Source organism: Crinia signifera, chromosome 19, assembly GCF_055691185.1.
Source record: "Crinia signifera chromosome 19, ASM5569118v1, whole genome shotgun sequence".
Classification (NCBI taxonomy): domain Eukaryota; kingdom Metazoa; phylum Chordata; class Amphibia; order Anura; family Myobatrachidae; genus Crinia; species Crinia signifera.
The window spans coordinates 39,243,905-39,271,545 of record NC_139226.1 but is presented as its reverse complement, the minus strand read 5'-3'; the positions used below and the strand labels follow the sequence as shown (position 1 = coordinate 39,271,545).

The window sequence follows — 27,641 nt, the reverse complement described above, 5'->3', positions numbered from 1 at the left end:
ACAGAATGAACAGTAGATCACAAGGTGCAAGGTCTTACTGCGGTAAACAGGCAGCTGCTCCCGTGCTTCGGAATTGGGACATTAAGTCACTGGAGTAAAGGTAACTCATTCACTCAACTTCTCACTCTTATCCCAATTATATTATAATAATAATTAATAATCAAACTTACCACTGTTTAAATATATTATATGTTCAAAACTATTAGGAGAATTTGTGTGTGATACTGGGCCCAATAGGGGAACCTATGTGTGTGTGTGTGATACTGGGCTCAATAGTGGAATCTTTGTGTGTGTGTGTGTGATACTGGATCCAATAGTGTATTCTGTGTGTGTGTGCAGGGCCGGCGCCACCACTAGGCAGCTGTAGGCATTTGCCTAGGGCACCGGCACCTGGAGGGCGGCAGTTCGCCCCTCACCCCCAGCATGGAGGGTTAGCGAACTGTGTAAAAAACTTGCGGCGCCGGCGTCCCTGCAGTGCTGGAGCGGACAGGGGTGTCCGTGCCGCTTGGGTACCTGCGGCGCTGTCATTGTGTATAAAGCTGGCGGCAGCCGGCGGGGTCCCTGCAGTGAATAGAAAATAACTAGCGCTAGTTCTTTTCTATTCACTGCAGGGACCCCGCCGGCCGCCGCCAGCTTTATACACAATGACAGCGCCGCAGGTATCCCCGCGGCACGGACACCCCTGCCCGCTCCAGCACTGCAGGGTCACCGGCGCCGCAAGTTTTTTACACAGGTTTGTATGTGTGTGTGTGATACTGGATCCAATAGTGTATTCTGTGTGTGTGTGTGTGATACTGGGCCCAAGCCCAATAGTGGAATCTGTGTGTGTGATGCTGGACGTGCCCTATAGTGGAATCTGTGTGTGTGATGCTGGGCGTGCCCAATAGGGGAATCTGTGTGTGTGTGTGTGATACTGGGCCCAACAGTGGAATCTGTGTGTGTGTGTGTGTGTGTGTGTGATACTGGGCTCAATAATGGAATCTTTGTGTGTGTGTGTGTGTGTGTGTGTGTGTGTGTGTGTGTGTGTGTGTGTGTGATACTGGATCCAATAGTGTATTCAGTGTGTGTGTGTGTGTGTGTGTGTGTGTGTGTGTGATACTGGGCCCAAGCCCAATAGTGGAATCTGTGTGTGTGATGCTGGACGTGCCCTATAGTGGAATCTGTGTGTGTGATGCTGGACGTGCCCTATAGTGGAATCTGTGTGTGTGATGCTGGACGTGCCCTATAGTGGAATCTGTGTGTGTGATGCTGGGCCCAATAGTGGAATCTGTGTGTGTGTGTGATACTGGGCTCAATAATGGAATCTTTGTGTGTGTGTGTGTGTGTGATACTGGATCCAATAGTGTATTCTGTGTGTGTGTGTGTGATACTGGGCCCAAGCCCAATAGTGGAATCTGTGTGTGTGATGCTGGACGTGCCCTATAGTGGAATCTGTGTGTGTGATGCTGGGCGTGCCCAATAGTGGAATCTGTGTGTGTGTGTGTGTGATACTGGGCCCAACAGTGGAATCTGTGTGTGTGTGTGTGATACTGGGCTCAATAATGGAATCTTTGTGTGTGTGTGTGTGTGTGTGTGTGTGTGTGTGTGTGATACTGGATCCAATAGTGTATTCAGTGTGTGTGTGTGTGTGTGTGATACTGGGCCCAAGCCCAATAGTGGAATCTGTGTGTGTGATGCTGGACGTGCCCTATAGTGGAATCTGTGTGTGTGATGCTGGACGTGCCCTATAGTGGAATCTGTGTGTGTGATGCTGGACGTGCCCTATAGTGGAATCTGTGTGTGTGATGCTGGGCCCAATAGTGGAATCTGTGTGTGTGTGTGATACTGGGCTCAATAATGGAATCTTTGTGTGTGTGTGTGTGTGTGTGTGTGTGTGTGTGTGATACTGGATCCAATAGTGTATTCTGTGTGTGTGTGTGTGTGTGATACTGGGCCCAAGCCCAATAGTGGAATCTGTGTGTGTGATTCTGTACGTGCCCTATAGTGGAAGCTGTGTGTGTGATACTGGGTCCAATAGTGGAATCTGTGTGTGTGTGTGATACTGGGGCAAATAGTGGAATCTGTGTGTGTGTGTGTGATACTGGGCCCAATAGTGGAATCTGTGTGTGTGATACTGGGGCAAATAGTGGAATCTGTGTGTGTGATACCGGGCCCAATAGTGGAATCTGTGTGTGATACTGGGGCAAATAGTGGAATCTCTGTGTGTGTGTGTGATACTGGGCCCAATAGTGGAATCTGTGTGTGTGATACTGGGGCAAATAGTGGAATCTGTGTGTGTGATACTGGGCCCAATAGTGGAATCTGTGTGTGTGATACTGGGGCAAATAGTGGAATCTGTGTGTGTGATACCGGGCCCAATAGTGGAATCTGTGTGTGTGATACTGGGGCAAATAGTGGAATCTGTGTGTGCGATACCGGGCCCAATAGTGGGATCTGTAAATGTGATAATGTGGCAGAGCCGGCATTACCTTGCTCTCGATGGTGGAAGATCTACCCAAGTGAATGACTGAGGGTGTTAGCATAGGGACCATTGGAGCCTTTTAAGAGTCTGCTATGCTAAGCGAGCCTGTATGCTACTGCCTGTAATACTGACTGCATGTGGATTCTCAACAGCAGGTTACAGAATAGCAGGTTGAATCCACAACAAAATCATCATCTGAGACCCTGTGTTTGTGATCCTTGTCACAATATATATAATATATAATGGTGACCAACATCAGTACCCAAGTCTTGCCATAGAACGTTTAAAACCCTACGTTGTACATCTTGATGTATGGACTGAAGCTGCTTTAATAGAAGATGTATGGAGTAACATAAGGCAATCACCTAGATTGTTTAGTGGTAAATCTGGCCCTACCCTTTGTGTCTTCCACCAAACCCGGATCCATAAATGAGGCAAAACTTAATCTTGGATATCAGGTGTTTTGGATTGCATAAAGCCCCTCCCTGGTGATACTGGTATCATTTCACATGAGACAGAGAGGGTGAGGGAGTGTGGGCACTAAGGCACTAGAAATATCAATAAACTGAAATGACACACACCTACAGCAGTGACCGGAGGAAGAGTGTGTGGGACTGTGGGTTCTGAGGCACAAAACAATACACAGAACACACCAGTGGCAGTCACCAGTGGGGAGGGAGTGAGTCTGGGACTGTGGACTCGGTGAGACACTGTGTTGTTTGTTCAAGCACCATGCAAAAAATAAATCTGTTGTGTGTTGTTCAGGCACTGTGTTAAAAAATGTAATTAGTGAGTCAATATGGATCATTTGATAGAAGAGCAGGAGCAGCAACTCAGTACTAGTTTTGTGGCTGCTGCAGGTCATTATAGTATTTCAATAGACAAAAAAGAAAGAGAAAGCAGCACTCAAATGATAGTAATAGGTGAATCAATTTGGATTATTTAAATTTAATTTTAATAAGGCATGATCTAATCCTCAGTGTAAAAATAAGACAATGTAAAATATTAATAAAAAATATTTAAAAACAACAGTAGTAAATTCCAGATCTCGTGTTATAGGTAGAATGACACCCAAAGTTGGGTTTGTATATAACCTGCACTGTCCACAATAGCAGCCGTACCGATTAGTGGAGTCCACACGGCATAATATGTCCTGGATGCCGTCAGAGGGAGTGGCTAATGATGACTGAAGCCTACCTACAACCTCACAGAAAATTGTATTTGTTTGTGCCAGGAGACTTGAGCCAAAGACATCCAATTTTGTTGGACTAAGTGGTCAGATGAATCAGCAGGTCAATCCAACAATGATGGTCACAGATCTGGAGGAACACCAACGCGTTTCACTGGTCCAACTGCCAGCTTTATCAAGGGCACAAAAATGGACAGGATGCATTTGTCAGTGCTCCATGTTAAATTCTGGCAAATGCCTCCATTTCAAACCCCCACTATCTACGTCAGCCCGAAGTGGTCGCGGGGACACATTACGCGTCCTCCCGACCTGTTCATACCCCCACTATATTATAAAGTTGATCTTATAAAGTGTGTGTGGCGAGCCCGAAGTGTGGCGAGCGCAGGGATGTGGCCCGAAATGTGGCGAGCGCAGGGATGTGGCGAGCGAGGGGACGCGGTAAACGAGCCTGAAGCGTGGCGAGCACAGCGAAAAATCTGGCGATGCCCCATAGAAGCCTATGGGCTTCTAATGCGACTCCCTGTCGCCCCGCACTGACCCACTGCCGCCCCACACTGACCCCCGCACCGACCCCCCCATTCACCTTTGTCCGGGAAGCACAGAGCTGTGCTGCCCCGATCTGTGACCTCCTCCTCCCTGCACTATGATCCTCTTCCGGGTGCAGGGAGGAGGAGAGCCCGGCGCATGTGATAATTATTAATAACATAATTATCACATATGTTAGTGCATATGCGATAATTCTGAATGCGGTAGCTGGTGATAGGGGGCGGTAAGGGGGCGCGGATGTTAGAGCATCCCCCCTTATCACCCTTGCATTTATCTCTTGTTAAGGCTTAATACATCTGCCCCAATGTAAGAGTAAATTTACGGGTTAGATAGACAGATGCCAAAATTAAAGTATATCAGAGAAGAGCTGGGATGTCTCTCCCTGGAAACCTTGAAGCTCCATCAACTTGTTGCTATGGGTACTAGCTGAAGCCTTCTAAGATCACCAGCTGTCCATACAAACCAGGCTTTCTCAGTTCTTTGTTAGGCAATATCTAGGTAGCTGAAAATTCTAATATCTATATTTTATTGAAATCTCTCTGCAGTTAAAAATGACATACGATTACTTTACGTACAAAGGAGTTAGATTTGCCAGTGACATACACTCAGAGGAGAATCTCGATTATGCGGAAAATGGACATGAAGTTTGGGATGACGATGTCTACAATGTTACCTACCCCAAATCCGGTAATTTACTGTTCATATACTGTATTCCCATAATGACTAATGTCAGTCTCACTTGCGTGTGTATTTATGTATGTATGTATGTATGTCTATACGTATGTATGTATGTAAATGGACAGGTTGCGAGTTGGAAAGCAGAGTAAATATAGCAAAAATGGGAGAGAAATCAGGTTGGAGGAATTATTTTTCCTCCTGCTGGTCCATACACTATGCAATTTGGGCCCCATTCCAGCGGAACGGGACGAGAAATTGAGTGAAATAGGCCCATAATTATGTGCAGCCATCAGCAGCATGTCGTGTGATGTATCGCATCCGATGCAGGGGGGGGGGGGGGGATGCAGAGAGAGCAGGGCAGCGGGCAAACCATACAAATGAATAGGTGGTGGCTTATTGGCTGAGAGAGCTCTCGCAGCCACTGATTTGTATGTTTTTTTTGCATTCTCCTGCAACATGGCTCCACCTTCCCTCCTGCTCGGCTCCCTCCACCCTGGGCTGTTTCTAGAAGCAAACAAACCATGCAGCCACCCAAGGCACCATGCAGCGCCTGCCACCACGTGCTTGTCCGCCACTGCTATAGCCACCAGGGCACCGCACCAGCTCTCCCATGACCTGCCGTATAAGCTGGAGTGCCGGGTCAGCACAGGGGAGGGAGGAGCAGCGTAAGTAGCGGGGCTCCATGATTACCACGGGTCCCCGTCCGGCTGTGAACCGGTAAACTAGTCCCCGGCTTCACTGTGTGTCGAGGCCGCAATCCACGGAAGCACAGGACGGAGTTTCCCGGCTCCGCTTTCAGCTCTGAGCAGTGCCGTGGCAGAAAATGCAGCGCACATCTGCATCTGCGACCGTGTCTGTGCTACTTACCCGCACGCTGGTGCATACTGCGGTGCAAGTCCCTGTACTGCACTGTCCCCAAGTGTTCTCCATGGCAAGATGTGCATGGTGCTTCCCTGGGGCCTAGTGCATGGGCACCGCCATGGCAACTGCAGTCACATAGACTGAATCTTCCAATGATTTTCCTGTGACCTTTATTCTCTGACCTGTGCACTGGACCATGTGATCAAGGTGTGCACAGGTACTTCCTGGAGTTGATGGATGCTGTGACTTGCAGCCAATCACAGACAGGCAGGGGGAATATAGGTGAGCCCTCTGGCCCTTCCTCCTTGCCTTGAACAACTTGTCTGATCCCCGAGTACTCCCCAGAAGTCAGCGTTCTAGTCTCCAGGTTCCTGTGTTCCATGCTCCATGGTTAACCATCCACCTGCAAGGTTACCTTCCAAGCTGATAACATCTACAGCTCTCAGGGGAAGAGGTCAGAGCATTCCAGCTTCCACCAGCAGAGATTACTATTGGCTCCCAAAGCCATTTATCATCTTCGACTCCTTAGTCGACACAAGCGTAGACTCTAAAGTCTCCACTGTCTGTCCACGGCTCCCAGGCCATCAACATCCTGTGTCGGCTCCCAGGCCGTCAACAACCCTCTCAGCTCGCAGGCCGTCAACAACCCTCTAGGCTCCCAGGCCATTGACAACCCTTTTGGCTCCCAGGCCGGCAACCAAAATCTCTGGCTCCCTGGCCGCTGACACTTCTCTCTGGCTCCCAGGGCAATGCATTCCATACACTCAACCAGCCACCGTCAACAGTTTTCTAGATTATCTGGTCCAAGCCCTGAATACCACAGTCTCAAGTACACAAGCACTCATCATTTACCATCCCTCAGTGATTGGCCAGTTAGGTGTGGGATCTCAGTCAGAGGGCCGCGACCTTGCCACCGAATGCAGCGGAGTCCAAACCTCCTTGCTGGGGTCCCTGGGGAAAACCGATGGTGGTGTTAGACTCCGCGCCTCTAAATAGTCTTGTCAACTCCCCCACCTAGCTGTGTCCTCAGTGCCCAGTGTTATATGAACTGTCCTTACCTGAGACCTCCTGTTCCAGTTCCCTGATCCTACCACTGGCTCACTATTGCCACAGCTGGGGACACCAGATACTTGAGCCCTGACAGCCGGGTGTGAGCAGGGGCCACCGGAGGAGAAGGGGATCCCTCCTGAAGTAGTGTAAGAGGGCTATGTGTCAGGGAAAGTGGTAGTGAGGCAGGAGCTAGTAATGGATTCTTCCTCACAGCTTGCCAGCCAGGCGGCTTAATCACCCCATGGCAACAAGCAGGAAATCCCCTGTGGCAATGAGCATGGAACTCCTGGCAAATACCATGTAGGTAAGGGGCACTTATGTGACATATTGTATAATGGCCATTGTGGTGTGGGGTATATTGTGTAATGGGCATTACGCTGTGGGGCATAGTGTGTAATTGGCATCATGGTTTGGGCCATATTGTGTAATGGGCATCATGGTGTGGGGCATAATGTGTAATGGACATCATGGTGTTATGTGTAATGAGCATCACAGTGTGCAGTGTAGTGGGCATTTACAATGTGGGGTATATTGTGTAATGGGCATCACAGTGTGGGGCATAAGGTGTAGTGGGCATCACAGTGTGTGGTGTAATGGGCATCAAGGTGTGCAGCGTAACATGTAATGGGCATCACAGTGTGCAACATAATGTGTAATGGGCATCGCAGTGTGCAGCGTAATGTGTAATGGGCATCGCAGTGTGCAGCGTAATGTGTAATGGGCCTTACAGGTGTGCAGTGTAATGTTTAATGGGCATCACAGTGTGCAGCATAATGTGTAATTGATATAACGGATAAACAGTGTGGGAGGATAACGACCATTCCTACGGTAACCAATGTCATGTAGGTTGCAAAAGTGAGGTGTAAGGTAATTGCTAGACCACACCCCTAATAACTAGGTCACGTCCCTTTATATTAAGCCACACCCCTTTTGTCAGCACAAATTCTTCACTAACAAATTATGTAAGGGGGGGGGGGTGCAATTTTATTTATTCACACTGGGAGGCAAATTGTCTAGAAACGGCCCTGCCTCCACCAACTTGGCCTAGTGTATGAGTCCTTTAGAGGCAGAAGAGGATCGATCTGATACAGTGAAGCCAAGTTACTTCTACTCTCCAATAAATATGGAAAGGAGCTGGCCGGGTGGAACATATGCCTGCGCATACACCATGCACGACATGCACAGGGATGAACTTAGGCTTCAGACCATAGGCACAACACTATTGGTCGCTCGCTTTAACTGCCCCCTTTAAATTGACCCCCCTTCCCCCCCAGGAACTACTGTACCACAACTTACTATACAATATAAAAAAAAGTTGTAATGGCAAAATCTAGCGAACGTCTATATATATATATATATATATTTCTTTCTATCTTTCTAGGTACCAACTGGATGACGCAGATCTTGACTTTAATAAAGCACAAAGGGGATGTAAGGCTTAACAACAGTGTGCCAATCTACGATCGGACACCATGGTTTGAAACCGCTAAGGGTCTAAAACAGATCCAGGACCTCGTGCCAACAAGAATAATCACTTCCCATCTACCATTCAACTTGTTTGCAAAATCTTTTTTCAAGTCTAAAGCTAAAGTAAGCAAAACAGAACAAAGCGGAATATGTATGTATGTATGTATGTATGTATGTATGTACGTACGTACGTATGTATGTATTTATGTATGCGTATATATATATATATATATATATATATATATATACATACACAGCTGTTCTCATAAGTTTACATACCCTAGCAGAATTTGTGATTGAGATTTTGGCCTGATAACATGCACACAATTTGACACAAATGGGTTTGAATGGCTACTAAAGGTAACCATCCTCACATGTGATCTGTTTGCTTGTATTCAGTGTGTGTGTGTATAAAGGGTCAGTGAGTTTCTGGTCTCCTGAAAGACCCTTGCATCTTTCATCCAGTGCTACACTGACGGGTCCGGATTCTGAATCATAGGGAAAGCAAAATAATTTTCAAAGGATCTGCGGGAAAAGGTAATTGAACTGTATAAAACAGAAAAGGGATATAAAAAAGATATCCAATCAATTGAGAATGCCAATTAGCAGTGTTCAAACTCTAATTAAGAAGTGGAAAATGAGGAATTCTGTGGAAACCAAATCACGGTTAGGTAGACCAACAAAACTTTCAGCCACAACTACCAGGAAAATTGTTTGGAATGCAAAGAAAAATCCACAAATAACTTCAGCTGAAATACAGGGCTCTCTGAAAAAAAGTGATGTGGTTGTTTCAAGATGCACAATAAGGAGGCATTTGAAGAAAAATGGGCTGTGTGGTCGAGTTGACAGAAGAAAGCCATTACTACGCAAATGCCACAAAGCATCCCGCTTACAACACAGAGACAAGCCTCAAAACTTCATTTGGAGTGATGAGACCAAAAATTTACTTTTTAACCACAACCATAAACATTACATTTGGAGAGGAGTCAACAAGGCCTATGATGCAAGGTACACCACTCCTACTGTGAAACAAGGAGGTGGATCACTGATATTTTGGGGATGTGTGAGCTACAAAGGCACTGGAAACTTGGTCAAAATTGATGGCAAGATGAATGGAAAATTTGCACTCATCAGCCCAGAAGCTGCAAATGGGATGTACTTCCGTTCCAACATGACAATGATCCAAAACACAAGGCCAATGACCTGTCATTGGATACAACAGAATAAAGTGAAGGTTCTGGAGTGACCATCACAGTCTCCTGACCTCAATATCATTGAGCCACTCTGGGGAGATCTCATAGGTGCAGTTCATGTAGGACAGCCCAAGAATTCACAGGAACTGGAGGCTTTTTGCCAAGAAGAATGGGCAGCTTTACCATCAGAGAAAATAAAGAGCTTCATCCACAACTACCACAAAAGACTTCAAGCTGTCATTGATGTTAAAGGGGGGAATACATGTTATTAAGAACAGGGCTGTGTAAACTTTTGATCAGGGTCATTTGGGTAGTTTCTTACCCCTTTCACATCGCAGACACGGTTTAAAAACCGGTATTTTAAAACGGTAATTAAAACGGGTCAGAGCCTTAACAGTGACCCAGATTACCGTTTTAAATACCGGTTAAGTGTCATTCACATAGCACTTGAAACGTTTCATCCAGAACACGTTTCAAGTGCTATGTTTGAGAGCCACTGTGGGTTGTGTCGGGGGGGGGGGGGGTGGATCACGGGGAAGCTAGAGGGGGGCACAGGCCGCACTCCCTGCTATTGGACGGTACAGAAGCTGCTGTCGCTGAAGGACAGCACCACGCACACCGGCCTGTCATCAGAGAACCTGTGTCACACACCTGTCCCCCTGGATTTTCTCTGCTCTTTGCACAGCCACTGACAGCTGAAGGCGAGTATATGGAGGAGCAGCAGCTTGTTGGTTGCGTACGGGTATCGAGTCCAGGTTGCGGGGTGCTTGTGGTCTGTAGCTTGCAGGGGAGATGTGTGCCGCGCGTGTGTGTGTGTCAGTGCCAATCTGCTGCTGCTGCCTGCTGGCCTTACACTGCGGGAGAGGATGCGGCGGGTGGGACCGGGGACAACATACTCTGGTCATATATAGTCTGTATTGTACCCCCGGACTGTGGCTTTAAGGATGAGCTCAGCGGCGGCGGGGGAGGGCGCGGCCGTGTCACACTCCAGACTGCCTGGCTTCTATCCCAAGCCACTGTGGGTAGCGAGTGAGCATTTTCCTGACGAGTGACAGGCTGTCGGACGGGCTGGGCTGGCTGGCGGGCGGGAGCTCCGGCGTACCGATCGCCGGAGCACAGGTACAGGGGGGGGGACAACGACTGGGGGGACAGAAGCTGGTCACGGGGGTGTCCCGTAGAGGTGCTGCGCCAGTGGTGCACACCTGGACACCACTGGCGCGCACCTATTGTATAGCAGTATTGTGCTTGTGCTTGTGTTGTTTGCCTGAAATACCGTTTCAGACAAACTGTACACATTCACATTGCACAAAAAACGGCAAGGAACCGTGTAGGACTCTGCTTTTTACACGGTTCGAAATGCCAGTTAATTTAAAACGGTAAATTGCCTGTGGTGCATTCACATTGCACCCTTAAACGTTTTAAAAAGGGAAAAAAACGGCAATATACCGTTTTAAAAGTGCGATGTGAAAGGGGTATCTGTTGTCATTATGATTTAAAAAGAGTAAACACAGTTGTTTGACAATAAATGGCTTCACCCAACCACTCATGCTGCTTTCCCACTGCTGAAACGGGTCACTATTTTTTTTTTACGGGTTTTTAAACAGCAAGAGCCATAAAGACCCTTTCCCACTGCAGCTTTTAAACGGTACATTACCGTTTAAAAGTCGTTTTTGGCACATTCACACTGCCGTTTAAAAACCTGTTTAACCCATAAAAAATATGAGGGGGCAGTGGGCATCGAGCTGATCTTTGTGTAAAAAAATAGATGAAAAAACTATTGTTTTAAACTGTGGAACTATGAGTCCCAGCAAGCCTCCCCCGCATGCTGGGAGTTGGAGAACCACAAGTCCCAGCCTGCAGGGCATTAAAGGGCCCGCTGGGTCTTGTAGTTCCACAGCTAAAAAAATAGTTAAATAAACACACTGACAAGCCAGAAAAATAAAAGTTTAATACATACATTACACAAACACACTGATACTGGTCCTAAATAAAGTCCAAAGACCGCTCACTGTTGCCCAGTGATGAGATATTAAGTAAAAATAATGTGTTTCTCAAATGCATTCACGTTTTTATAACTAAACTTAATTCTTGATTTTCCGTAGATTATCTACACAGTGCGGAATCCCAGGGACGCCATTGTATCCTTATTCTATTTTACCAAGATTTACAGAACTTTTACAGAAATTGAACAATTCCAGGATTTTTTAGATGACTACATGCAGGGGAATGGTGAGTTTATCAGACCTGGATCTTTATATATTTATATGTATACAGCAGAGGTTCCCAATCTTTTTTGATTCACGGCACCCTAGAGAATCAGATTTTTTTTCACGGCACCCCTAGGTCCAAAAAAATTAAATTAGATTGTGTTTATATGCGATTCTTAGCGGCAGTTATGTGGTAAAGGGCAGGATTTGCTTCTGTTTGTACACATTCTATGATTGGCAGCCACCAGCACTGGTTTTGCTCCTAAATAATTAACCATTAATAATTTGAGTTGGTCCTGGACCACCAAGCCGCGGCACCCCTGCATGTGTCCCGAGGCACCCCAGGGAGCCGCGGCACACAGTTTGGGAACCACTGGTATACAGTATGCTTGCAAGGTCCGGCACTCCCAAATAATCTGACAGCAACCGCGGTGCCCTCCAGGGTATGATATAGAGGTAGTGTATCAATCGATACAAACGGGCGGCACTCTCACGGATTTGTTTAAGTAAGTAATTCAGACCCACAACTGGTTAGTCTGGTTATTTATTAACCTTTTTCAAAGACAAAGAAAATACAAAAAGAAACTTACTTTATAGCAGAGTGCACCCGTGCGTCCTCCCTTCATCCCCACGTCTGCGCCCCGACCGCGCTGGAGAGTGACGTCATTGGAATCACGTCCTCAGCCGCGTCCCACAGCCAGCCGGCAGCGTTACCGTGGCAACCAAGGAAGCTAGAAAAAAAAGTGTACAAAGAAGCCGTTTAAGCCCAGCACACTGACAGGAGCAGAGCGAAACTATTTAATGCTAATAAAGCGATGTGTACTGCACAAGACGGACACATAATTAATGAGAGGGTTTAAGACATATAAAAGAAAAACATGAGCAGCGTATAATAACATGATATTGAAGAGATAGTTGCTCTGTCAAGCGCTGGAACAACAAGTATGGTAAAGAAAAACTTTTTAGTGAAAAAGAGCTAGGAGATAATCATAAAAAATGTGACACCCTGAGATGTCACTATAGGAAGCAATTCAGAGAAGAATATTCATTAAGTCCCGAAGGTGTGACCACATTGAGTTTAAAAATCCATTTGGCTTCCAACTGAAGCAATTTTTTGTCCCGGTCACCTCCTCGCACACTTAGCGGGACCTGGTCAATCATCTTATATTTCAATGTGGGGAGACTGTGTCTGAATTCTCTGAAGTGCCTTGCCACCGGTTGTTCTGAAGATTCGCCTTCAAGCGCCTGTTTTATCGAAGACCGGTGCATGGCCATACGCTCTTTGAAGGTTCTTGTTGTTTTGCCCACATACATGAGACCGCACGGGCACCGGATGATATATACCACGTAACGGCTCATGCATGTGAACACCTTCTTGATCTTATACCGGTAACCCGTGTGTGGGTGTGTGAATGTGTCACCTTGTTCCAGGTACCCACACGTTACACATCCCGTGCAACGGTAGTTCCCTGGTTTTCTCATCAAGAAATGGGATTTCTTCTGTTTACCCATGTTGGTGACGTCATTCTTCACCAATTTATCTCGAAGATTCATACCACGTTTGTAGCAAGGCATCACTTCTTTATTATGCAGGGCCGGGAGATCAGGATCTTACTTGACCAATGGCCAAACTTGTTTAGCTGTACTCACCAACACGGAGCTACCCGTCGAATACGTGTTGATGAATGGTAATTTGTTGGATTCATCGTTTTTATCCTTACTAAGCAGGGTATCGGCTCTGCTTATTGATAGGGCCCGTCTCTTTGCACACTCCAAGTTTTCAAGCTTGTAACCTCTGCAAGCAAACTTCTGGACCATATCATCCATATGTGCAACCGCTGCTGATTCATCGCTGCAAATTCTCCTAGCTCTCAACATCTGAGAGAAGGGGAGACCTCTTTTGGCTGCCGGGGGATGAAAGCTAGAAGCTTTAAGGAGTGTGTTGCGGTCTGTATCTTTATGATAAAGAGAGGTGATCAGCTGATTGCCACACACTGTGATTTGTACATCGAGATAACTTATGGTAGATGGACTTTGGATAGAAGTGAACTTGATGTTGCTATCAGCTGTGTTAGCATATGTCAAGACCGTGTCTAGGTCCTCTTTTCCCCCTGTCCAGATCAACAAAATGTCGTCGATGAATCGAACATATAGTGCAATGTTACCTTGAGCTGCAGGATGGGTGAGTATCAACTTATTCTCCATCTGGAACATGTATGCATTTGCATACGTCGGGGCCACGCAAGACCCCATTGCACAGCCCCGACGCTGCAGGTAATATGCCCATCAAAGTAAAAATAATTTCGCTTTAATGTCAGTTCTAATAAATGTAGATAAAAGTCAGTAGCTGGACCTTTATATTCAAGACAATCCCGAATCAGGTTGGCGGTTGCAGAAAGTCCATCTTGATGCGGGATATTTAATGTAAAGACTCACCACATCAAGGGAGCATAGGATGACAGAATCAGGTAGTTTGCCCAGAGCTTCCAGTCTCAGGATAAGGTCAGTGGTATCTTTGAGAAAGGATTGTTGCACCTGCACAACGGGTTGGAGATATGCATCTAGGTACTGTGAAACCACATAATAAAGTGATCCTCTGGCTGAAATTATCGGCCTTCCAGGCGGGCATGATGCATTTTTATGCAATTTAGGTATTGTGTATAGAAGAGGGGTTGTTGGAAATTTGGTTAGCAAGGCTTCAGCACATTTTTTTGTGATGACGTGATTATCCATTGCTGCCTTCAGAATGTCATCAAGCTCCACTTTGAATTTATTGGTGGGGTCACACCCGAGCCGCTCATACACCACTGGATCAGATAGTTGACCGTAGATATCAGCCTTGTAGAAATCCACATCCAAGACTACAACTGCACCGCCTTTGTCGGCTGACCGCACGACTATGTCATCATACGATTGCAGTTGTTTCAGAGCTGTTTGTTGTTTTGCAGTCATGTTGTTGCGTATAGGTTCTTTCATCGGATGAGTTGAATTGGCATGATCCAACCTCCTATTCAGGTATTTGATGCTGGGGTTTGTAGAGTGAGGGTCATAATTGGATCTGCTTTTGATCGGCAATTGCTCAGTGGGAATGCTTGTGCTGGACACTCCAAAGTGTTCTTTTAATCTCAGGGATCGTGCAAATTTGTAGTTTTCTACTTTAGTGTCAAAGGCATTGTAATAATTGGTGGGGACAAATGATAATCCCAAATTCAATACTGATACTTCCTCAGAAGACAGTGTCCTTTTTGACAAGTTGAAAACTACTGATTCCCCTTTGGTTTTGCTTTTCTCGCCTCTCTGCCATTGATGCCCTCGACGAGTTCGATGCCCAGGGCGCCTACTTTGGCCCTGGTGTGTACCCCTAAAGGGGGCCTTTGAGCCTGTGATGAAGTAGACGGGGCCATCCGTTCCATGTCACTCGCTGAGGAGTCACCTGCACTGGAGGTGCCTCTTGAGGCGTTACCTCTGTTCCTCTGCTGGTAACGTCTGCGACCCCGCTGCGCCTGCGGCCTGCCAGTTGGATTATTGGCCCATTCATATACTTTATTCTCAAGGTAGTCTCTATTGACTGTCACAACTTTATCCCGTTTGAATTGTATCAATTCTTTCCGGTATTTTTCAACCTGAAGCTTCAGCTTCACCGACCAGTCTTCCTCCTTATCTTCAATTATCGTCTGCCAGTGTGCAGCCTCAAACGCTTTTATTTTCTCCTTGGCCAATTCATTCTCTCTATTTGCTTCTTGGATTACTAATAGCATCAGATCGAATGATGCTTTATTTAATATTGCTGCCCAATTGTGGCAGAAATCCACATTGTATCTCCCTATGGTGGGGGCATTTTTAATACGAAATCCCCTCGGAATTTTTTTGTCCCTGTAATAATCCGATAGGGAGATACTGTGCAATAGAAAGTCCACCTCACGTTTCTTTAAACGCAGTAATTGGGAATATAGACGGTCCACTGATTCCTCACCTCCCGCAGCAGCCATACTTTGTTGGTTGAGAATCTGCTCAGCATAGGAGTTGGAAAAGGACAACATCTTCCCGCATTGAAACGTGATTCTGGTGAGGCCATCAGAGTCTTGTTGCTCCATGATGTCAGTGGCCGTGCCTGAAGTTAATCCCACTTGCCCGTGTTCAGGGGAAAGGGGTGTGAAGGTGACGACAGGAGTCCTCAAAATGATGAATTGTAATGGGTGCCGTGACAAAGTACAGATAGCTGGGTTGTGGAATCCCACCTCTGGACTGATACACAATGCTTGCAAGGTCCGGCACTCCCAAATAATCTGACAGCAACCGCGGTGCCCTCCAGGGTATGATATAGAGGTAGTGTATCAATCGATACAAACGGGCGGCACTCTCACGGATTTGTTTAAGTAAGTAATTCAGACCCACAACTGGTTAGTCTGACGTTTCGGTTATTTATTAACCTTTTTCAAAGACAAAGAAAATACAAAAAGAAACTTACTTTATAGCAGAGTGCACCCGTGCGTCCTCCCTTCATCCCCACGTCTGCGCCCCGACCGCGCTGGAGAGTGACGTCATTGGAATCACGTCCTCAGCCGCGTCCCACAGCCAGCCGGCAGCGTTACCGTGGCAACCAAGGAAGCTAGAAAAAAAAGTGTACAAAGAAGCCGTTTAAGCCCAGCACACTGACAGGAGCAGAGCGAAACTATTTAATGCTAATAAAGCGATGTGTACTGCACAAGACGGACACATAATTGAGAGGGTTTAAGACATATAAAAGAAAAACATGAGCAGCGTATAATAACATGATATTGAAGAGATAGTTGCTCTGTCAAGCGCTGGAACAACAAGTATGGTAAAGAAAAACTTTTTAGTGAAAAAGAGCTAGGAGATAATCATAAAAAATTCAATTCAGAGAAGAATATTCATTAAGTCCCGAAGGTGTGACCACATTGAGTTTAAAAATCCATTTGGCTTCCAACTGAAGCAATTTTTTGTCCCGGTCACCTCCTCGCACACTTAGCGGGACCTGGTCAATCATCTTATATTTCAATGTGGGGAGACTGTGTCTGAATTCTCTGAAGTGCCTTGCCACCGGTTGTTCTGAAGATTCGCCTTCAAGCGCCTGTTTTATCGAAGACCGGTGCATGGCCATACGCTCTTTGAAGGTTCTTGTTGTTTTGCCCACATACATGAGACCGCACGGGCAGCGGATGATATATACCACGTAACGGTATATGTATACAGTATATATTTTGTATAGTTTTTGGAATGGCACTCACCCTTCCTTGAACAACCGCTCCGGTGTCTTTTGAAATGTTTAATGCAGAGCAATGTGAAGATAGTGGCACTCAGAGACTGGATACAGTTTAAATAAATGTATTTAAAAAAAGTGCACTATGCACTTTATTGAAATAATTTTTTTTAAACTGTATCCAGTCTCTGAGTGCCACTATCTTCACATCGCTCTCTCTCCCTCTCTCTCTCCCTCTATATATATATATAGTGGTGGGCAACGATTACATTTTTTAATCCTGATTAATCAAATTGTTAGGCACATAAGTGCTGTTTACCTACAATCTCATTGCCAGTGGTTCCATGATTGTTGCCAGGGGGGATTATATGCTTGTTGCCAAGGGGGATTGCATGCTCGTTGCCATAGGGGGTTCCATGGTCGTTGCGAGGGGTCCATGCTCGTTCCCGGGAGGGGGGAGGGGAATACATGATTGCTGCCATAGGAGGCGTTGGGAACCGGCGACAAGGCAGCGGGGACTAAGGGGGGAGCTCTGGTTGAAGGGGATGCGCGTACGTCTCGTGCGCATGCAACCCTTCCGGCAGTTGGCGATCTGACCGCCAGCCCCTGCAAAGATTAGGGGCGCTCCATCTGTAGCTTACCTTTTTAGAGTTGGAGGAGGGTGAAGCAAGATCCAATGCGTTTTGTCTAGTGAGACTTCATCAAGACACATCAGTAGACCATGTGTGGAGAAGGTGGGGTCAAGTCAGCATACTTAGGGATGTGAAGAGATTGCTGTGCCACCAATAGATCATGGAATTGTAGGAAGTTAGGTTATGCTTGAAGAAGGGAAGATGATCAGTTCCGGCTTAGACATGCTAAGATTAAGAAAGTGCCGGGACATCCAAGAAGATAAAGTAGGTGACAGTTGGAGACATAAGTGAGGAGAGGGCGGGGGAGGTAGATCTGAGTATCATCAGAATAGAGATGATATTGGAGTCAAGTCAAAAGAGCTAATGAACTCCCTTGAAAGGGATGTATAGAGAGACTAGGAGAGGCCCAAGAACAGACCTGAACCTTAGGAGACATCTACTATTGGAAGTGTGTGTGTGTGTGTGGGGGTGAAGTCCTGAGAGGTGACAGAGAAGGCACAGTCAGAGAGGTAGGAGGACAGCCAGGAGAGGGCAGTACCACACAGAACAAGAGAGTAAAGGATTTGCAGGAGGAGGGGGTGGTCCATAGTGTCAGAGAATATTGGCCCTTGAACTTGGCATCATTGACGTCAATGCAGACTTGCAGGAGGGCAGTTTTAGTGCTGTGGAGAGGACAAAAGCCAGACTGTAATTGGTCAAGCAGGGAGTGGGGTGAAAGAAAGGTAGTAAGGAGGTTATAGACAATACACTCAAGCAGTTTGTAGGCAAAAGGATGGAAAGAGATGGGTTGGTAATTGGTGAGAGTGTTAGGATCAAGGGCAGGTTTCAGAAGATATCCATTGATAACAATTAGATGTTGCCACATCCCCGTATTCTTGGCCAAGTCTCACTATACTATTGCAGACTTGTCTCACAAATCCCTATAGGCTTCAATGAGAGGAGAGTGCACATATTTGGAAGCCATCTTGACCATATAATACATAATTAACTATAAAATGAGAAGTTTTTTAGTAGAAAAGAAGGAAAGCTGAAATTAAAATAACATATATTTATAAATATAATGATGCCTCCAAGAACTCACTGGTCTAAACCCTGGTCCTCAAGTACCCCCAACAGTGCACGTTTTCCAGGTCACCAGACAGGTGCACTCATTATTCAGGCACATTTTGAAAGATCCACAGGTGGAGCTAATTATGTCACTTGTGATTCTCTGTGGAGACCTAGAAAACGTGCACTGTTGGGGGTACTTGAGGACAAGGGTTGTGAAATACTGGTCTAGATGCATGGCTACTGGGGAGAGAACTGCACCATAAGGGGACAGCCCTGTTTTGTCCGCACCTGCTGTTTATTTTTCTTCTTCGGGTTTATGGTCCTCTGACATTTTATTATTTTATTAGTTTTTGTCATATACAATGTACGATTGCTTTACTTTCAGCTGTGTATGGGACTTGGTTTGAACACGTGAAAGGTTGGATGCAAATGAAGGATGACAGCCGATTCTTCTGTATTGCATATGAGGAACTCCTGCAGGTATGGTTCCGCTATAACCTGGCATGCAAGTCATATGTATGTTTTCTCCGTGTTTACTATAGGTAATGTTTACATTTTCCCCACCTGAAGTGCAGCATGCTTTAGTCTATTTGCTAAAGAAGCAGCTTTGTGATAAGATCTGAACAACCCCCCAGTCTGGCAGGTCTCCTCCCCATCTTCTCCCCTTTGGTAGAAGGTCACAAATATTCCCCCCCCCCCCCCCAATGTTTTAGCCCCCCTTGACCCAACGTAGACACACACTGGTAGCACTGCTGAAATAGTTGGCGCTGCAGGGAGTCGTTCAAGTTCCGGTGTTCACCTAATAATTGAGTGCGGCCGATCAGCCTGATTGCTGGCACTGACTATCTATGTGACACAAACTGAGCAGCCAGGATCCTCTTCTGCAGGTAGCATGGAGCATACAGATGGGTCCCAAGACATACGGCACCCTGCCCCAGGGCCATCCCGCCACTGATGGTAGGACTAATGTAGGACCAATGATATAAATGTTAATACTTATTTTCCAGGACCTTAGAGGCAGCGTGGTGAGGATCTGTAAGTTCTTGGGGCAAGAGTTGGATGACGCACAGATTGACTCGGTTGTAGAACAGTCTGCTTTCAAAGCCATGAAGGAAAACAAGATGACTAATTGGAGTCTTATGTCATCAGAATTAATGGATCACTCTAAAGGATCTTTTTTACGCAAAGGTAAATGGTCCTTAATGTTAATGTTCACTTAATAATTAATAGCTGTACCTATTTGAAATTTATTCTGAAATTGTTTCAGAAGTTTTATTAATTTATTAGATTCTGTTAACCCTTTGAGTGTCAAGGGAATTTGTCAAAATTGGTGTGAAAATTGCCAAGCAAACATCTCAGCTAAAGATGGATCTGTTGGCCTAAGCAGTGGCGTAACTACAGCACCGCAGCCACCGCAGTCGCGGGGAGGCGCTGGGTAAGTGCGGGCGCTGGGGGGCTGTGGTGCTATTGTAATGCCCCATCCCCCGCAGCTTTACCTATATTCGCTGCGGTGGTCCCGGCTCCCCTGGCTTCATTCTGATGCTATTGCGATGGGCTATCATAAAATGTCCGCCCCCATATAGCAGACTGTTCTCTGAAACTGTCTGCTGTATGGGGGCGGACATTTTGTGATGGTCCGTGTTTCATAGCATCAGAATGAAGCCAGGAGGGGAGCCGGGACCAGCGCAGCGAATACAGGTAAATATGCGGGGGTTGGGGGGGGCATGGGCGGCCAGGGTGGTGGGGGGGCATGGGCGGCCAGGGTGGGGGAGGGGCGTGCTTTATTATCGGCGGGGGTGGCGCCCAAATTATAGTTACGCCGCTGGGCCTAAGGGTGCCATGAAAAAAATCTGATACCCTAAGGCAGTGTTTTTCAACCACTGTGCCGTGGCACACTAATGTGCCTCCAGCTGTTCTCAAGTGTGCCCCCAGATCTAGAGACGCCCAAACCAGTTCAAGTGTTATTTACTGGTCTCTTCTTTTTATTTAAAGGATCAATGTATTGTATTTGTGTTACCTGTGGGGACCAGTGTGATTGTTTTTTATATGGGTGGCAATAGGCTTGATTTTTTCCTGTGGGGGACAATGTGTTTTGCCCTGTGGGGATCTCATGGTGTGCCTTGGCAATTTTAAAATCTTTTTTAGTGTGCCGCAAGGTAAAAAGGTTGAAAATCACTGACCTTATTCTTGTTGCACGGGAGAGCGATGTTTGCTGTCTGTGAAGCCAGGGGCGATCTGGCAAGTTTGCCATCCCATTCGCACCCAACTGTGCAGGCGGGAGTGTTGCGCGGCAGAAGATGGACGTGCCCAGCATTTTATGAATGTTCCCATGAAAAAGCTGGGCATTCCCATGGAAATAAGGCAGTGAAGTCAGCTTGAATGAGAATATATACACAATTAAGATTTAATTTATTATCATTGGTGTATATATCAAATAGAGCACCACACGATTAGATAATTAATAATACAAAATGTATAGATTTATTTGTATATGATATTAAAAAGCATAAAAAATTAATAAATGATGTACACAACAGTTAATAGATACCAAGATTGCAATTAATTAGTAAGTGTTCATGATAGAATCAACTTCAATTAAAATGTCCAGTATTTAAAACAAGATGTTATCTCACCCTATTTGGCTCTGGTAGAGGTCAAATTAAGCCACCTAGTGGGATTTTAAATTTGCATTTGTAGAGGATAAAATGGAGGACCCCAAAAATGGGTGCTAGATCGTGTTGGACCCTCAGGTCTACTCTGGAGAACTAGGGTGAGATTTAATAGGATGAGATATTCAGAAAGTGAGAGATTTTGAAAGAAATCTCCAGTTTTTTTTTAAAGCGGCAATCATTTACACGGCAAAATCAAACTGGGGTTGCAGTGTAAATGATTGCCGCTTTAAAAAAACCCTGGAGATTTCTTCCCAAATCTCTCACTTTCTGAATATCTCATCCTATTAAATCTCACCCCTAGTGTGCTTGTCCAGCAATAAAAGTTGCATAGAATCCTCACTAATAAGGTGCCCGGCAGCAGTAGTGGTGGCGAAATTCAGTTGTGAGCAGACAGCTCAAGCTTCGCCCGCCTGGCAGCCGTTGCCTGTTGATGGACTGCCGCACATGTATTCAGCAGGGCCGAGCCGTCCCTCACCTGCTCAACGATGTATTCTGCTGGGGGTGAGGCTTTCACCTGCTCAGGGATTGCCAGGCAGGTGCGTGTAAAGCGGCTATGATTTTGAATATGGTGGTGGATACCACTACAGCCGCAGTCATACAATTCCCCAACAGGGGAACAGTCCAGAGCTCAAACACGGGTGGTGGGTCCGATCAGCTGGATAAGGGGGTATGGCTAAAGAACCCCAGAGTCCTTAACGCGTTTCTCCGTTATCACATCACTGGTTTCACCAGAAGGAAGTCGTCCGACTTATCCTTCTGTCGAGAAGCTTTAGAGCAGGGATGGGGAACCTTGTTGTTGAACTACACATCCCAGCATGCCCTGCAACAGTTTTAGCATTGGCAAATAGCAAAACTGTAGCAGGGCATGCTGGGATGTGTAGTTCAACAACAGCTGGAGGGCCGAAGGTTCCCCATCCCTGCTATAGAGTATCATACGCAGTTATCTGGCACAGTACATTTATACGGACCTACTGAGCCCCAGATTTACACATTATCGCTCTGTCTTGCAGGAACCTCTGGTGATTGGAAGAATGTATTTACAGTAGCCCAGAGCGAGTATTTCGACAAAGTTTACCAGGAGAAGATGAAAGACGTCAACACAACTTTTTATTGGGAAAAATTATAATCATTGTGTCCATTATCTTTCAATGTGTATTATTAATAAATAAAAAATCCCTGCTTATATGTTAATCACACCTCATATTGCAACCGAATCATATCGAAATGTTTTGCCTGATTAACAAAAAATGTTTGGTACTCTTTACCTAGAACGGCGCCCACGATTTTGATCTTAGGCATCGCAAGCTAAAAAATCACGTCGGTCGCATCGCATGCGGCCAAAAAATCACATGCGATGCGACCGATGCGATTACCGCGATTTTACATAGGGAACAATGTTAAATGGCCCAATTGACCCGATTTTACATAGGGAATAATGTAAAATGGCCCACAGACCCCAAATAGCCACCCTGAAGTGTGAAATGGCCCCCCCAATTGTTAACGCCACCCCACGATCAACGTCAACCTGAAGCGTGGCGAGCGCAGCGAGCCCGCGAGGGGCGGCGGTACGCGTCCTCCGACCTTTTCATACCCCCACTATCCACGTCGGCGTGGAGTTGAGAATAGAAAGTGTGGCGAGCGCAGCGAGCCACCGAGCCCGAAGCGTGGCGAGCGAAGCAAGCCCCGCGAGGGGACGCGGATACCTTTACAGGTATCCGCGTCCCCTCGCGGGCTTCACATGTATCTGCGTCCCCTCGCGGGTCTCGCTACGCTCGCCACGCTTCGGGCTCGGTGCGCTCGCCACGCTTCAGGTTGACGTTGATCGTGGGGTGGCGTTAACAATTGGGGGGGCCATTTCACACTTCAGGGTGGCTATTTGGGGTCTGTGGGCCATTTAACATTGTTCCCTATGTAAAATCGCGGTAATCGCGTCGGTCGCATCGCATGCGATTTTTTGGCCGCATGTGATGCGACCGACGCGATTTACATTTTAACATGCATTTCTATGTAAAATCGCAGGCATCGCATCGGTCGCATCGCATGCCATTATAATGGCATGCGATGTACATGCGATGCCCGCGATGGGCGCCGTTCTAGGTAAAGGGTACCAATTGTTTTAGCATTAGGTAAGAATACTGGGAGCCAAAGCAAAGCCCTCCAAAGATGTCATGACTCAATGTGGGATCTACTATTCACAAAAATGTGTTTTAAATTTTTTACGTTACGTTACACCCGTGGTTTGCAGGGGGGGGGGGGGGGGGAAGCAGGGGTCACACAGAATAATCCGGGAGTGTTTCCCATCTTTCAGGGGGCTGGGAGGGGGATCCGATTTTTGGGAGCCCCCCGGCCATTCCGGGAGGGTAGGCAACCCTGATCTAGATGGTATTACCTATAGAAGCTTATGGATTTCTTTCTGCAAGAAAGCTCTGGAGTGGGATCTGAAGGATCTGTTCCTTGCTGATTGTGAATGTGCAGGCTTGCACAGCAGGTCTCTTGTGTCATAAACCTGGAAGTCATAGGTTTTTAATGGACAGCTCATATTAGAGGAAATCTAATAATGCCGGTATGCAGGTACACAGGGCTGAATGTATAGAAATGGTCATGTAAAAATCCCACTTGTGACGGAGATGCTAGACCTAAAGGGACCCATACACAGTCCGTTCCCGGACCGTCCGTTTTGTACTATGCGATGCGCACTCCCGCGCATCACATAGTACGGTACAAAAAGTATGTGCTGCACATACTTTTTGTACTAGCTATACATCGCATCGGATGGCATTGCATGCACACCGCATGCACTAGGCATGCGATGCGATGCGTGCTAATTAAGACCCAAACGGATCCGTTAAACGGACCGTGTATGGGCCCCTTTATTCTGGTTGACTAGCAAGGCGTTGCGAGTCCACCAAGGGCCGCCCGCACAGACAATTGCAGCACCGCCGCCCCCACACCCCCCTTCCCCCTCCCTCCTCCAGGCATGTGAATTGATAATTTGCATAATCATCCATTCGCAGCCTTGGGTGCTGGGGAGAAATCACTTGATGGTCGCCGACCATCAAATGATTTCTTCATCGCTCGCAGATCTGAGATGCCTCTATGGTTGAGTGTGCTCTGCTCGGTGCTCCCGATGCCGCCTCCCGAGTCCCCTGTGATTAGATGCCTCTATGGTTGAGTGTGCTCTGCTTCTGTGCTCCCGATGCCGCCTCCCGAGTCCCCTGTGATTAGATGCCTCTATGGTTGAGTGTGCTCTGTTTCTGTGCTCCCGATGCCGCCTCCCGAGTCCCCTGTGATTAGATGCCTCTATGGTTGAGTGTGCTTTGCTTGGTGCTCCCGATGCCGCCTCCCGAGTCCCCTGTGATTAGATGCCTCTATGGTTGAGTGTGCTCTGCTCGGTGCTCCCGATGCCACCTCCCGAGTCCCCGGTGATTAGATGCCTCTATGGTTGAGTGTGCTTTGCTTGGTGCTCCCGATGCCGCCTCCCGAGTCCCCTGTGATTAGATGCCTCTATGGTTGAGTGTGCTCTGCTCGGTGCTCCCGATGCCGCCTCCCGAGTCCCCTGTGATTAGATGCCTCTATGGTTGAGTGTGCTCTGCTCAGTGCTCCCGATGCCGCCTCCTGAGTCCCCTGTGATTAGATGCCTCCATGGTTGAGTGTGCTCTGCACGGTGAGCAGTGAGTGACTGCTGTACCCGCCCGTATCCCCGGTCCTGCTTCTCCCCGGATCCTCACCCCAAAGCTGCCGTGTCTCCGATTGCTGGGCCAGTCTCCCCTGCCTGCAGATCTCGGTGATTGTGCCCCTAGCGGGCCCTAAGCTGTTCCTGCTCTTCTGCAGCTCCCTGTCGGGGGGTCATGGGTCCCACCTCAGTGGGGCAACCGTACTGGGGAGCACCAACAAAGTTTTTACCCTGGGTCATTTCCCCGGTTTCCCCCAGTTTTTCCGCCATTCCAGGGGCAACAGTTTTCCCAGCCATGGCCCTATCCCGCGCAGGTGGCCAAGGGCCCTAATACACCCTACGCGTCCCAGCAGTACTGGGGGTACCCCACACTGCTGGTCAGGGTCACCCAGGTTTTCAGTACACGGGTGCAGGAGTGCAGTACACTGGCCAATACGGCCAGGGCTGGGCGGGCCCCCAGCACCTTCCCCCACCATGGCAACCTGGCCCTTCCGGGGGCTTTCATCATCCTTTCCATGCCCCGTCCAGCGCTCAATTTTCCCAGGCCCCTCCCACCAGCAGCGCTACATGGTCCTCGGCACCCGGTTCCCAGCCCCAGAGGGAGGCAGGTTTTCCATGTGTGAATAGTGCATTGCTAACCTTTGCTACTTCTCCCGAGGTTTCGACGATACAGCAGCAAGCAGCCATGGCAGCCGAGCGTCCACCCAGTGACAACGGGAACTAGGCGAGGCCGAGGGACACTCACGGCGTCAACGGCCGACACAGTATCGGGGGTCCTCCCATCAGCTGCAGGACCAATTTGCGTCGGACCCATTGCCCAACATGTGCTTTTCACCCTTGGGAGTAGTACCCAAGAAGGCTCCGGGTAAATACCGGTTGATTCAGCACCTGTCTTACCCCTGTCTTACCCCCACGGGGCATCCATTAACGATGCCATCCCAGACGAAGTTTGCAGCGTACGTTATCAGCTGTTTGATGAGGTACTCTGTTTAATGCACAGTTTTGGCCGGGCTCATGGCTAAGTTGGACATTGAGTCCGCTTTTCGCCTACTCCCGTTACACCCTACATCATTTTTGTTTCATGGGTTTCCGTTTAGACGGGGGTATTTACCTTGACAAATGTTTGCCCGTGGGTTGCTCGGTCTCTTGCTCCTATTTCGAGAAGTTCAGCACATTCATGCATTGGTGCGTCCAGGACGATACGGGGTGCCGGGGTGCACATTACCTGGACGATTTTCTCTTTGTGGGACCAAGAGATAGCGACGCATGTTCTTTCATATTGTCCTCGGCAATCCAGGTATTTCAGGTCCTAGGTGTACCGGTTGCCGACGACAAGACCGAGGGCCCCACTTTTGTCATAGCTTACCTAGGCATAGAGATTGACACGGTAGCTGGCTGCTGTCGCCTACCGGCCGACAAGGTTGACAGGTTGCTGGGCCTTCTGCGGGACTGCCTGCCCAAGAAGAAGGCCAAGCTTCGCCAGGTCCAGTCTTTGCTAGGGTCCCTTAACTTTGCCGCAAGTTAGAACGGGCTACAGGGGGGGTACGGGATCCCCATCATTTGGTTAGGCTGTCACGGAAGATACGGGACAACATGGTCGTTTGGGACTTATTTCTGGTGAATTTTAACCGGGAGCTTAATTGGCCCGCGGAGCTCTGAGCTGCGCTGGGGATCTCGCGTGAGTAGCGAGATCCCGCGCCGGCCAGGGAGAAGCAGACATCGCGTCAGTGTTAACTGATGCGCTGTCACCTGGAGGAGGCATCGCTGGAGGGGGAGTTAGCACTCCCCCGCTTCGGCGGGCAAGATCTGAGGCAAAGCAGGAAGTGTTATAGCGCCGCTATAATAAATCTACCCCTGTGTGTGGTGATGATACAGACTTCAGTTGATAGAGGAGAAGAGAGAAAAATAAATTAACTACAGAGGAAGTGATAACATTAAACGTACTGTATACAGTAGGAAGCTCAGTGCACGTATGTGTGAGAAAACAACGTGTATAGTGGCCAGCAAGAGAGACAGTAGAGTGATATACAGCAGGGAGGAGGGGGGACGGAGAGAACAGCCCAGCAGCTTGCAGAGATTGGCAGCAATGAGGCTCAGGAGGAGCCCAGAGAGGAGATGAGGGCACCTAACCGCTCTCCCACCGTGTGAGCAGAACCAAAGGTTTCCCCAGAAGGGGAGTCAGGCTGCTGTATGAGTTATACTTACTGCTGAGTCTGACTCGTGCTCCCGGCTCCCCGGCTCACTGCCACTGCCGCACCACACGTTCCTAGTTCTCACGGCCATCGCTACCCACATAGCCCCGCGGTGGCTGTTATAATGACGTGGCGCATTCAGGCAGGCCCCACCCCCGCAACATCGCGTTCGCGCATGCGCACTCAGGTATGTTTTTGCAAAGGGATCAAAAACCGGGAGAATCCAAGGGATTTGCGCGGGGGGGTGGGGGGGGGGGGGGGGTGGGAGAAGGATTGAAAAAAACGGGAGACACGCTAAATGCGGGAGGGTAGGCAGGTATGAGTATACTCCTATATTGCAACAAAATAAGGCCAGTTTTTCAACGTACAGTATGTTCTATGTTGCATTGTAGCATGTACAGTTTTTGTGTTATTTTCAATGTTCAACTCATCTTTGCGGCCACCGCTTACGCTATGGAACTTATGTAGCATACGGCGAGCCAGGAGGGTTATTTTCGGGGTCCATGCTACCATCTATTACCTTTAGTAATGTTGTGGCGAGCGAAGCAG

At 47.6% G+C, this 27,641-nt stretch overlaps 1 protein-coding gene across 1 annotated transcript; it reads left to right on the top strand.

Annotated features, from left to right (window-relative positions):
• On the top strand, positions 1-22,418 carry LOC146042411 (sulfotransferase 2B1-like). Its single transcript, XM_083162395.1, has 7 exons — positions 1-100; positions 4,742-4,883; positions 8,167-8,375; positions 11,548-11,674; positions 18,941-19,035; positions 19,563-19,743; positions 22,238-22,418. The coding sequence occupies exons 2-7, from the start codon at positions 4,748-4,750 to the stop codon at positions 22,351-22,353; spliced, it is 864 nt and encodes a 287-aa protein (XP_083018521.1). The 5' UTR covers positions 1-100; positions 4,742-4,747; the 3' UTR covers positions 22,354-22,418.
• The last annotated feature ends 5,223 nt before the right edge of the window (positions 22,419-27,641 follow it).

Coding starts and splice junctions, on each gene's coding strand:
- LOC146042411 (XM_083162395.1), top strand. CDS start 4,748: ATGACATACGATTACTTTACGTACAAAGGAGTTAGATTTGCCAGTGAC. Junction 19,036..19,562: donor CATATGAGGAACTCCTGCAG/GTATGGTTCCGC, acceptor CTTATTTTCCAG/GACCTTAGAGGCAGCGTGGT. Junction 19,744..22,237: donor AGGATCTTTTTTACGCAAAG/GTAAATGGTCCT, acceptor TCTGTCTTGCAG/GAACCTCTGGTGATTGGAAG.